The 12773-nt window shown below is 43.1% G+C and overlaps 2 protein-coding genes and 1 long non-coding RNA gene across 3 annotated transcripts in view; 2 read left to right on the top strand and 1 right to left on the bottom strand.

The window, feature by feature from the left end:
* dtnbp1b (dystrobrevin binding protein 1b) overlaps positions 1-12773 on the top strand; it is a 55281-nt gene that overhangs the window by 31237 nt on the left and 11271 nt on the right. Inside the window, exons 3-7 of the mRNA XM_086014615.1 lie at positions 8321-8428; positions 8502-8582; positions 10280-10454; positions 10699-10769; positions 11528-11553. The gene's annotated coding sequence lies outside the window, so the exon portion shown is untranslated. The remainder of the gene's footprint in view (positions 1-8320; positions 8429-8501; positions 8583-10279; positions 10455-10698; positions 10770-11527; positions 11554-12773) is intronic.
* LOC147131744 (uncharacterized) lies at positions 4197-6082 on the top strand. Its single transcript, XM_086014816.1, has one exon. It carries the CDS (start codon positions 4448-4450, stop codon positions 5162-5164), a length of 717 nt encoding a protein of 238 aa, XP_085870942.1. The 5' UTR covers positions 4197-4447; the 3' UTR covers positions 5165-6082.
* On the bottom strand, positions 9925-12124 carry LOC147131743 (uncharacterized). The gene is made up of 4 exons (XR_015082086.1): positions 11104-12124; positions 10682-10760; positions 10291-10429; positions 9925-10185 (listed from the first exon to the last, which is right to left on the bottom strand). It is a non-coding gene; the product is annotated as an uncharacterized LOC147131743 (long non-coding RNA).

Genomic DNA, 12773 nt, shown 5'->3' with positions numbered 1-12773 from the left:
TTCCGGTTCCTCGATTTGACTCCGGTTCCAAATGATTCTCGATTCCGATTCTTTCTTTTTTTTGGTCGTTGTTTTGTTTTTTGGGGGGGGGGGTGTCAAATATTTGTTTCATGAAAATTTCTACTGTTTATGAATTTTCCCTTGATTTTGTCAATGGATATTTTCGACAAATAAAATAATATCAAATAAACTATGATCTTGAATCATCCACAAGAGAGCTTCATTTTGGAGCACCTCAAGAAAATACAATGCAATAATGCAGCTTATAGCATGCTACTTAATTAACACCCATGGGTAAGCCAAGTGTGCAAATAAAAAGAAAGATTGTGCTCGATGTGGACATTAAATATATTCTATTTGTATACTTACCCAATTCTGACTCACTGTCGGCGTTGTGAGCATGCGTACGCAACCACACTAAGCATTGTAGTACGTCTCGACGGGGAGAGAGGAATTTCAGAACACCAGTAGGTTTTAAGTTGTTGTAGAGGCAGCAAATACAAGAAGACAATTCTTTAATTCTCATGCTGAGGAGATAACAAACGTGAGGAAGTGCAGCTTTAATTCTTATTCCAAGCAAACAAAACACTACTCGAATTCACATGCCGAGGGCGGGAGACAAAACTGCTTTAATTCTTATGCCGAGGAGGAAAAACACTGCTTTGATTTGTATGCCAAAGGGAAAAAACACTGTTATAATTATTATGCTGAAGTGGAATCCAATGCATGAAAACACTGCTTTAATACTTATGCGGAGGAGATAATATACAAAAGACTTCAAGTCATATGATGAGGAGACAAATTTGTCCTTATGTCAAGGAAACCAAATATATGCGAGAGTGCATTTAAAATTTTTCGGGCGAGGAGACAAAACACTGCTTTAATTCTTAAGCCAAGGAGAAAACATGTCAGGTCAGTTTATTATTTCCTACAAACTCCATGTTTATTCACGATATTATTGTCAGAAATGTAACCTATCTGGTCAACGGACCACATTGACCCAAGTAGTTGACATGAAGCTATCCATTAAGCTAACAGTAGCAGCCAAGTTTTTGTTAATCAGCGATGGCTTCTGATTGCATTTGATAAGACGATGTGTAGCGGACCACGACGACGGCAGCGGCGAGTGTCCTTTTGCCCTGCGGTGACGCAAGAAGGCGAGCAATCAAGCCACACACGGGGATATGTAGCTTCCATGTCCATAAATGGAAGCGCAAGGAGAATGGTGAAAGATCTCGAACACACACACGGACAGCATCCCCATGTATACTGAGCTGGATGTTGGCCTGTCCCAAATCGCCCTCAAAACGTAGGATTCAGTGAAATCATTGCCTTGCAACCCTGTTATATAACCAGATTAGCTTTGTAGAGAGCCAGCATGCAAACTGGCACTGACGATACAGATGGACCAAACTAAAAGATAATACGCTCGCTTGTAAAAAAAAGAAAAGGAGTGTTGGGTACGTCTGGGAGCCTGCAAAAAAGCTGGCAAATTTTGGCAACTGGCTCTTATTTGTTCATGCACATAACATTATCAAAGTCAGGCTTCCTACGGGGAACTTCTGCTATTTTAATGTGGTGATTTCATGGTGTAAATGGTTTTAAAGTAATGGAAATGACAAGAAATATCAAACAAATGGTCAATAATGTATTCATTTTGCCCCCGCTTGCATGAAAATACATCTTATATCAGAGCATAATGTTACATTTCAAGAATACTTTAATTCTAATGCCAATTAGATCACATATGCTAGAGGAAACTGCTTATAAAAGATAACAGGAGAAGACACAGCTTTAATTCGTATGCTGAAGAGATGTGTGCGTGAAGACACTGTTTTAATTCTAATGTTTAGAAGACGGCACGGTGGGCGACTGGTTAACACGTCCGCCTCACAGTGCAGAGGTCGTGGGTTTGAATCCGGCCCTGGCCTTCCTGTTTGCATGTTCTCCCCGTGCCTGCGTGGGTTTTCTCCGGCACTCCGGTTTGCTCCCACATTCCAAAAACATGCTTGGTAGGTTAATCGGGCACTCTAAATTGCCCCTAGGTATGATTGTGAGTGTGAATGTTTGTTTGTCTCTGTGTGCCCTGCGATTGGCTGGCAACCAATTCGGGGTGTCCCCTGCATGCTGCCCGTTGACAGCTGGGATAGGCTCCAGCACTCCCGTGACCCTTGTGAGGATAAGCGGTATAGATAATGGATGGATGGATGTTTAGAAGACCCAACAGCTGAGAAGAAAATCCTTTAATTCTTATTTAAGAGGAGACAACACTGCGTATAAGAAACAGCATATGGGACCCATTAAGGCCGGGAGCGCATAACCGCGTTTCTACCACTAGAGCCGGGAGCGCTGTTGCGTCTTTCTACCTTTAAAGCGGGCAGAGCGGATACTTCTGTTTCTTTTTTTTAATCCAATTCTTGGTCTCTTGCATCAGATTATACACGTGACGGTGTCCCAAGACCTTGGCGGATGTCACAGAATTTTTTCGGGGCGGTAATGGCGGACGCAGGCAACACAGGAGCTCTGAAATAAGGGGTGGAATAAGTGAAAAAGACGACACTCTTGTGGACTTTGAACCAGTGGAACCAATCGAACGTGATATATGGTTAAGATATATATTTGTAGACAATGACGGTACTGACATTACAGTATCTACACTACACTACTACATTATCGAGTATTAATACTGCCTCTAAAAGCATAACAACTCGAGTCAGTCGACGGCCGCAACGTATGTGGAAATGCTGAAAATCAGAATGCATTGACAGCAGAGGAGGAGGAGGAAGTGCTAATCATTCACCGAATCAGCGGGCAGGACCCGGACACGTGACTCTGTCCGCACTGCAGCCAAGCTGTTTCAAACGTGGAGGAGTGTCGAGCGGGGACTCATTGCGAGGCGCGAGTCCACGTCGTCCGTAGTCTGTAAACCGTTTTGGGTTGACAAGACTGACGTCGGTGGGAATAACATTGATAGATGTGCCAAAACGGTCAACGTGAAGAGCAATTCTGTTGCACCACGAGCACCACCATATGGAGTACGAGGAAGACTTGGCGACCGCGCAAGCACGCTAAACAAAAGCTGAAACACACGCACTCGGAAAACAGTCGCCGAGTTGAACCAACAAATATAAACGCACGCACGCACGCACGCACTCACACACTCAGTACTTTAGCGAGCAAGTCAAACGTGACATCCTGGATGATCGGTTAACATTCAGTTTACACGCTTTTAGTCCGCATCATTCATAACTAGCCTGTATTCCCAAGGCATGTTGCACTAACCACGACGGCTTACTCGTGTGACGGCAGGATACACCCAAACATGAATAAAATCACACATCACAGCCATGAATGAGTGGAAAATGCACTTTTTGGTAAATAGCAGTTTTGCTATTCAACTTCATTCTGAATACGGTGGCCAATGTATGAGAATGGGTGTTGTCATGACGACGTCTTTTTTTTCTCTCGCTGGTTGACACTTCGCCACACGTCACATATCAAATCCATTTTTTCTCATTCTGATTCCTCCAGTAGTTGGCAGTGGGACACCTGTACTTATTGCAGCTCAAAATGTCACATCATTATGGAATAACATCACAGACATTTAAATGACATAAATATTCCCAAAAATCAATGTAAGTCTATACATAATCTTTTGCTCTTTATTGTTAAATATCGTCGTAGAATATCATTATGTTTTGCAGAAGCTGTATTTAGCAATTTAAAACAAGATGTTGTTCACAAATGCTGTCTATCCACAGTTGGTCTTTGGAGCAAATGCAGATTTAAAATATTCTTTGTAGAATATTGTCAAATTATCGTTATCGAGTTTTTTGAAACAAAATAGAGATTTTTTTTTTTTTGCCCATATTGCCCACCCCTACTAAGGACACAATGGGACAGAATAGTAGTTGCAATTAAAACCCTGTTTACAAGAGATCATATATGCAAAGGAGATGTTGCTTTATTTCTTATGCAGCTACAGAGTAAACAAACAGACTGTAAACATTCGTAACCTGGAAATGACTTGACGCGTTATAACTTTCATGAGATGGCGGATGTTTACCCATCCAGACTCCTCTTGCACATGTAGGTCGATTACATTTCTCAGACTATTTTCATTCAGGCTGCTGCTCTGCAGCCATATGTGACATCATGCCATGTGACATCATCACTTCCCTCGCAGGCAAGTCACTGCGCTCCACTCCAGCATAGCGTGAACACATGCGTGCGCTTGGCATGTGTGTGTGTTTGTTTTTGTGTGTGGCCGCATAACATCACGCCGTCATCGCTGCCCACTCACTGGAAGCGCAGATTATGTCAGAAAGTGCCACGCGAGCAGTGCGGTCTCCGCGGCCACTGCTGCTGTTCCTGCTGTTGTTTTTATAGCGTTGTCATCAACTCTTCGCTTCCAACCGTCCTAAAGTGAAAGCGCAGCGGCGAGGGCATGAGGAAAGCCCCAGGGGCTGGAATCTCACATCCATGGCCCAAGGACGGCGATTCCGAAGATCGTTTGTCTCCTCTCACCTCGGATGAATCCTCGTCGTCTGATTTGGATGTGGCGGCGACGGGGAGGATGATGAAAAGGAGTCGGGGGTTCAGCACCTCCTTCAGCCTTGAGGAGGACCCCCAACTTCTGTCTAGTGATGAAGATACGGAGGAAGAAGAAGAAGAGTCTGTGAAGGAACTGGAAAAGCCGGATGCATTTTTGGGGATCACCCAACCTCAAAGATCGGGTGTTCTCAGGCCTCAGGACTTGTGGCTTGCCATGTCCCAGTGTCTGGCTTTCCGCTGGCCCCCTTGTCTGTCAATCAACAGGTCGGGCAAGCAGCCTTCAGCCAATGAGAGCCCTTCAAGGTCGTTGGCCTCACACAACAGAAACGTGACGCGGGAGAAAGAGGACGTCCCAAGAAAGGGGCCAAAAAGCATCTCTACCCCTCTCCGAGGGATCTCCCGTTCCTCGCCGAGGTTGCCGAGCACCAGGCGGGCGTCAGACTCTGCGTCTGTGCTGTTGGAGAAAGACACATTCTTGCGGATTGAGCTGGTGGATGCCGGTGAGGAAGGGGAAGACTCACGCTACAGGGCCGAGTGGAAGCTTTCCTCGATGACCAAGGACCTGGCAGAGGGCGTTTGGTTCTCTCTGAACCAGAGACCCATGGATTAACATGCTTGTTACTGCATTTGAACCAGTCTGGTTTTGAAGCTGCTCTCAGGATATCAATTTATAGCAGAGGAGTGCTTCATTTCATCTTCAGTCAAAACAGGAAGATGCAGAAAAAATAGTCTGCAAAGGACTGTGGCACAGACACACAACTGGAGAAGACAGAACTTTTTGGGCAGACCAACCAACCTTGAAATTTGGGCATTTGGCTAGCGACAGATTTAGGGCCACTCCCAATTTTTCCTAAATTATCCGTGCTGTTGGCAAGAGAAACAGTCCTGCATATGGAGTTGGTAAAGGCTGACGCAGAAGAGGAGGACCAACCAAACTCCAAGATCGGTTCTGAGGAATTCTGGCTTGGCATGTCGCAATATCTGGCTATCGCAGATGGTCGAGCGTTAGATTTAGGATCTATGGTGGTAGATGCGGGTGAGGAAGGGCAAGATTCGCTCTACCAGGCTGAGTGGAAGCTTTCCAAGCCGACCAAGGGCCTGGCGGAGGCCTTTTGACTCTCTGGTAACCAGAGAACTGTGAATCGTTTGGGTTAGAGTCGGGGTCTACCATGTGTGATTGTTTACTGTGAGCCCTTTATGATGCCAATATAATTCTGGTGTCCGCTTATTTCACCTAATAATCGTCAGGACGAGCCTCCAAACATGCTTTTATGAGCTGCTATTTCCGGAAAGGCCTCCGAGCACAATTAATGTTTTTCGCCTTTTTGTTGCTCTACCGAGGACTATTTTATACACGGCCGGCTCCGTGTGTGAGAGGCATTAACGATGAGCGTTTATCAATAAAAGTGTCCTGGTTTAATTGTGCCTATAACGTTCTTATTATTTTGTACTTGTGGTTCAAGAATGCACTCGCTTTCACAAACGGACTGATATCCAGTCCAAAAACCGGGCCTCTAAAAAGGTAACAGTGCTCCCATTTGTAATATTTTGCCCAGTGGGCAGTTTGTTGGTGAATAGGCCTAGACGTGTTTGAAGGACAAAGCAGAGGGCGATAGATGATTCCTGCAGGCCACTTGTGATGCTGGACAAGATTAGTCGCTGTGCGTGTGTGCACACAACAGCAGCATTCTTTGAAGCTTTATTTATAGGTGCCTTTCCAGGCCCACAAGCAGTTGCCATCTTCATTATCGTACAGGCCAAGTAACATTTTAACACCTAAAATTAAAAGTATGGAGAGGTGTTAACTGCTGTACAACGAAGTGAAATGATACTAAAATGACTTAAAAACCTTCGAAGATGCATCATGCACTAATGAAGCAGATGATGTTTTAGGGAACATTTATGACGTTCTTCTTGAAATCTTTGTTCTGAAAAAATAGTTTTTCCTGAGAACAAAAACAAAAGGTATTTTTATTCTCGGAAGACGAAGACTTTTTTTTTTTTTCCTCTCAAAAAGTGTTTTTCAAGAAATGGCGTTTTATTCTCGAAAGACATTTTAGTTCTTCTAAACTAAACGTAAAAGTACTTCTCCAGAAAATGTTTTCATGGAAAAAAAATCATTTATTCTGATAGACTTTTTCCACCAAATAATAAAAAAAGAAAAAATTCAATAAATACTACTTTTTGTCAAACACGTTATGCTCACGGAACTTGTGACTAAATCTTCAAGCAAACACATTTTCCCCTCAAAATGTTTTATTTGTATCAAACAAAAGACTGCCCCCCCTTCAAATATCGCATTTTATTGGCTTAATAAAATATAACAGTTTTTTGGTGGGACTTTTTTTTTGTTTAAATGCCAAATTGTTTTTCCAGTGTGAGCTTGCTTTGGTTATTGGTTAGTTTAGTGAGCTGCAGGCAAATTTGGGCCTTCTTATCTGATCATGTCGTGTAAGTGAAAACCATTCCAGTCAGCGATGCTAATCCATTTAATTAGCAAGAAGCTAGGTGGTTTGCCATTGGGCCAAAAACTAATCGCCAGTTGCAATTTAATTGTATTGCTGGCTATAAAGGAGGCTGCTTTCACACTCCCCTTGGCATGTGCGCACTCATCTGGATGCTCACATCTGCCCCATTCTGCTCATTTGGCTCATCTCGGTGCGCACACTTACATGTGTGTGTGTGTGCCACGTGTGTGTATGTGCTGTGCTGTTGTTGAGTAACAATGCAATCTATTGTTTTGGACACAAAAATCAGCAGCATCTGCTGCGATCATGACGGAAATCGTAAGAGGCAGAGTGTCTGTGTAATGTCTAGTTTGTGCGTGATGAGGACGGCACGAATCAAGTGACATGACGAGGGAGGGCCGGCCGGAGGGCTGCGCCATGGATGGGAACAAATGTCTTAGCACATAAGGCCTGATTTGTTTCATAGCCGCTTTGTGCCGCATCAGGACAGCTTCAGGAAGGGACAAATAGGGTGGGAAAACCACAAAATTGTCAGATTTTGGAGGGGGGGGTGGATTGGGGGGCTGTCGTCTGAGTTTTTTAATTTAGAAAATAATAAAAAACTATTTTATTGGACTTTTTTTCCTATATGAGACAAGACTTTATTCTTGTTACACAAAGACTTTTTTATTGCCACCTCCTTATTCTCACATCGTTCTGACTTGATTCTTCTAACTCTGTTACTTTATTCAGAACACTATCACTTCATCCTTAATGTATACGTTGCTTTAGTCTCATTTAGCACCCTTGGTCATTGTAAGAGTATTGTACTAGTTCATTTTCTGGTCAATTTTAAAAGCGAAGCCAACGCAAACATTTTTTTTTCAATAATATGTTGTATGTAAGCCCACTAGTTGAAACAGAGCATTCTGATAAATATTACGTTTGTGGAATAAGTGTTAATCCACTCGTTTTTAGCCATCTCCGGGGGCGGCCATTTTGTCTTCTGTCGATTGAAAATGACATCACAACGGCTCACAACAGACAATCACGGCTCAGATTCAGAAAACAGGTCAGCCGCGATTGGTCGTTGTGAGCAGTTGCGATATCATTTTCAATCGACAGAAGACAAAATGGCCGCCCCCAGAGATGGCTAAAAACGAGTGCATTTTGCTGCTTAACTTATATTCCACAAACGCTAAATTAATCAGAATGCCCTGTTTCATCTAGTGTGCCTGCTGGGAACATATTCTTGAAAAAAATATGTTTGGATTGACTTCCGCTTTGTCGACATCTAACGTGAAGTCAAAACGTTTTAGAGCTTGAGAAGAGGCACTCTGGCGTGTCACCTCGCCTGCTTTATCAGCGACACCTTTCCAGCTAACTCTGCTTCCTTGACATGCTGGCTGAGATGCAAAGGCTCATGAGTAAGTTCTCTCACCATGCATTGAAATGGATTTTTATTCTTTTTTCACCTTTTTTTTCCTCCTTGCCTCCGAGGTGGCCACGTTCATGACTGGATGAGCATTCGGGAGAAATGGAGCAGGAAATTTGGACGGGCAGTCGAGATATGAGGGCATGGTACAAGACAAATATGTTTTGTTTTTTGTTTTTTTTCAATGCCTGGCGGAAATCATGATAGCACCACCTGGAAATTTGGAAAATAAATTAGCCCCTTACCTCTGTTTTAGTGGTCAACACAAAATTTTGTGGACGTGTCTATCGTAACAAGGCACACAAACCAGTCTCAAGTACCCATGGCTGGAATCAAACAGGAAGGCGGGCGGCCATTTTGGGGTGAATTCCAGGGCTGCTACCTGACAAAGTCTCGCTCTGGCCTATTCCATCGCTGCTCACTCACAGCTTTCATTGAGCTTGTCTTTGTTTCCCGTAGCATCTCTTATTCATGCCTTATCTCTTATTCTAATTTATGCCTCAGCCCCCCACCAGTGGTAAACGTTTCATTTCATACATGAGGAATGGGAAATGGTTTATTTTTAGCCAGAATTCTGAGTAAACAATGCAATTTGTTACACTTACAAGCGGCTTGCTGTTGGCTTGGCTTGTAATATGGACCAATCTAGTTTATTTGAATAAAACGTTTTGAGAATTAAATCAAACAAAAAAAGTATACAGCAAAGAAATAACATTAAATGGTGTTGTGTGCAAATGTCTGAGGTCAAATTAACTTGCAGTGGCAACTTTCACCCACTAGATAGCGACAGTGATCTTTTTGAGTCCTGCTGACCAAAACAAGACCTGTAAACCTGAATACAGTATTTCATACCTTCCATCCATTATCCATACCGTGTATCCTCACAAGGGTCGCGGGCGTGCTGGAGCCTATCCCAGCTGCCTTCGGGCAGTAGGCGGGGCACACCCTGAATTGGTTGCCAGCCAATCGCAAGGCACACACAGACAAACAAACATCCACACCCACACCTAGGGGCAATTTCGAGTGTCCAATCAACTTACCATGCATGTTTTTGGAATGTGGGAGGAAACCGGAGTACCCGGAGAAAACCCACGCAGGCACGGGGGGAACATGCAAACGCCACACAGGGAGGCCGAAGCCGGGATCGAACCCACGACCTCTGAACTGTGAGCCGGACGTGCTAACCAGTCGTCCAGTATAACGTGTGTGTATGTGTATGTATGTGTGTGTATGTGTATGTGTATATATATATCATTGGTTAAGAGAACAAAAATTGGATTAAAAAAAAGAAAATGACATATATGCTCCCCAGGCTTTAAGGGTAGAACGACTTATGCACTCCCATTCTTATTGGGTTAATGTAAGTTGTTCTAAGATAAAAATATGTACCGCCTTATTGTGTACTTACCCTAACAGCAGGTAGAGTGCCGATGAGTATTTTTGAACATTTGACGAATTGAGTTGTTGACGAAGTGATAACTTGCTACATTGGGTTATGATGGTGTATTTCCGGTCTCAAATACAGTACTGTAGCTCAACGGCTTTCGACACTCAGACACATTTTGGTTAGAAACTGCTACTCTAGTTAGCAGAGCTGGGCATTGGCTATCAGTCCATACTTTCTGGCTTACTTTCTATGCATTTCCGGCCGACCCTTGTGGTCCCAGTCCGTCCCTCGTCAGCAACAGCCAATCGTCATAAAGAAAAAATATCCACTAAAAACAATAGACACACACACTGCGTTGTAATCTGTGAAATAAAAACAAAATGAGGCACATGTCATTGCATCTGTGAAAAGGTATACAACACTTATTTTTTATTTATTTGTTTGGCTGTGTGTCAGGAGTGGGGCACCTGATTGTGGCGCGGTACCAGTATGTCCCTTCTCGACGGCGTCTGGCTGACTTGGACCGACTGGGCGGGTCTGATATATAGACGAGGACTCATAGATGGACTAAAGCATAGACGAATGCCCACCTCTGCTGGGTACTATCTGTAATTATTACAAAAATAACATGGTGAGTTATAAACGTCATTTCTGTCTATTGTTTCTCTGTAGAAGTAAAAATTAATGCATCATCCTCCTATACAAATCGAGCAGGCATATCTTGACGGCTTTCAGCACTCACGCATTTTATTTACCAACTGCCACTCTAGTTGGTTTCTGTAAGCCTTACAAAAGCAACATGTTGATTTACAAACGTAATTAATTTAATTATTGTTTTCTGTAGAACTAATAACGTACGTATCATCCATCTGTAGAAACCGACCAGGGGGACCTTGGATCAGGGCTCCTCCTTTGGACGGTGATGAGGAATACACTCCTAAACCAGGTGAAAATAAGTTTGTCAAATTTAAGCTTGTTTGTAACATTTATGGATGGAACTATGTGTGCACGTTGAATAGATTCAGACAGCAGACTCTAAAAGCGTGGACTCAGATGATGTTTTGAGCAAAAAGGGTTTATTAGACAAAAATACGCAAGACCGACAAAGTGCAACTAAAGGCGCTGACAAAACAAAAGCAGGAAAACGAGAACAACCAAAAACGCTTGCAAAAGGCAAGGAAAGAAATAACGAAAATTGCTTGTCGTAAAAGGACAAGATCACACCAATTCCAAAAAGGTCGACCGAGGGTAGCTTTAATAACACAAGATACAATACTTACTCTGGCGAAAAACTTGAGGCAACAAAAGGAGCGAAATACATGGCGAAACCATGAGAGGACGTCTAGAAAATTCAATACTTGGTGCTGTGGCCACGACCAAGCAGAGGAATAATCCGACAAGGAGTTGTCTGCTTGGCAGTCCTTAAATAGTCCATTGATTAAGATTACAAACAGGTGCGCTGCAGAGGATCCACCTACTGCCCCTACTGGAGCAACCGGGAACAACAAAAACAAAACATGACCACGACAAGAACAGACCATGACATGTCTAAAGTGATTTCTTCTTTCTACGTCTTTGTCCAATTGTAAGGGCCAGACTGTGTACAAATTTACAAAGTGCAACATTCATTTGTGCCTCAACAAAAACTGCTATTGTGAATTCCACAAGTGAGCTGAAGTGACGTGTTTTTTGTCACATTCAAAGGTCGCTCAAACTGAGTGCAAGTAAAGGTAAGTAAACCTGTTTTTTGTGTTTATAAAGTGTGTTTTTAAAATTCATACTAGAACCGCATAATACTATAGCAGTTAACAGTTGGATGCCTGTCATCTCTAATTTGCATCATGCCAATTTTAAAAATCCATTTTATGTACTATACTCAAATTAACGTTTTCAACTTTATTTAGCCTCTTTTTGAAAGCAAAAACACACACACAATTTTGGGGGTAATTTTTTACAATAAATACAGGCGTTAAGGAGTTAAAGAAGAAAAAAAAGTTCCAGGTATGAACAAGAGAAGCAAAGTGGAGTGAACTAATGTTTGCTGAGAGGCGGCGTGTTGGATGTTGGACGCAGTCCCAGTCTGCCGCGTTGCCAGGCAACAAGTTTGGGTCAGCGTGGAAAAGGACAGAAACAAGTGGACATTATGGAAAGGAACAATGCAAGCGAGCTTGTGTGAAGAGCTCGTGGGAGGATTTTTTTAAAATTGAATCTTAAAATTCCATTTGTAAAGGAACAATCAATCAATAAATAATTGATTTGAAAACACATGTGTCATCTTCCACACCGCTTATCCTGTACAGGGTCGCGGGGAGGTGCTGGAGCCTATCCCAGCCGACAATGGGCGAAAGGTAGACCACACCCTGAATTGGTCGCCAGCCAGTCGCAGGGCACACACAGACACTGTCACTGAGCGGGAAACGATCCCACCCTGCCCGCACACAACTCGTGGCACAAGAAGGCGTGTGTACCACTACACCATCAGTGACCCGATTTGAATCACATTAAACGTGAAAATACATTGTAAAAAAAAAAATAGTAAATAGAAAATAATGATAAAACATCCCCAGGTCCACTGATAGTGTAGTGGTACACACGCCTGAGTTATGTGCGGGCAGCGTGGGATGGATTCCCGCTCAGTGACAGTGTCTATGTGTGCCCTGCGACTGGCTGGCGACCAGTTCGGGGTGTAGTCTGCCTTCGCCCATTGACGGCTGGGATAGGCTCCAGCAACTCCCCGCGACCCTGTATAGGATAAGCGCTTTGGAAGATGACATGACATGACAATTTGTATTATTTTTCTGTGATCCCTAAATCCCCCAAAGTTTCCAAAAACCCTGAAAAAAAAAAGTTATTCCAAAAACTGAACATTTTTTTTTTCTCAGAAAAACTGATTTTTTCTCCCCCGAAAAGTTTGGAAAAATTATATAAAACAAAACAAAAAATAGGTTAG

Source organism: Filicampus tigris, chromosome 18 (genome assembly GCF_054856515.1).
Source record: "Filicampus tigris isolate MCC_2025a chromosome 18, RoL_Ftig_1.0, whole genome shotgun sequence".
Classification (NCBI taxonomy): Eukaryota; Metazoa; Chordata; class Actinopteri; order Syngnathiformes; family Syngnathidae; genus Filicampus; species Filicampus tigris.
The sequence above is the reverse complement of the archived record's forward strand: the minus strand, read 5'-3'. Positions and strand labels throughout refer to the sequence as shown.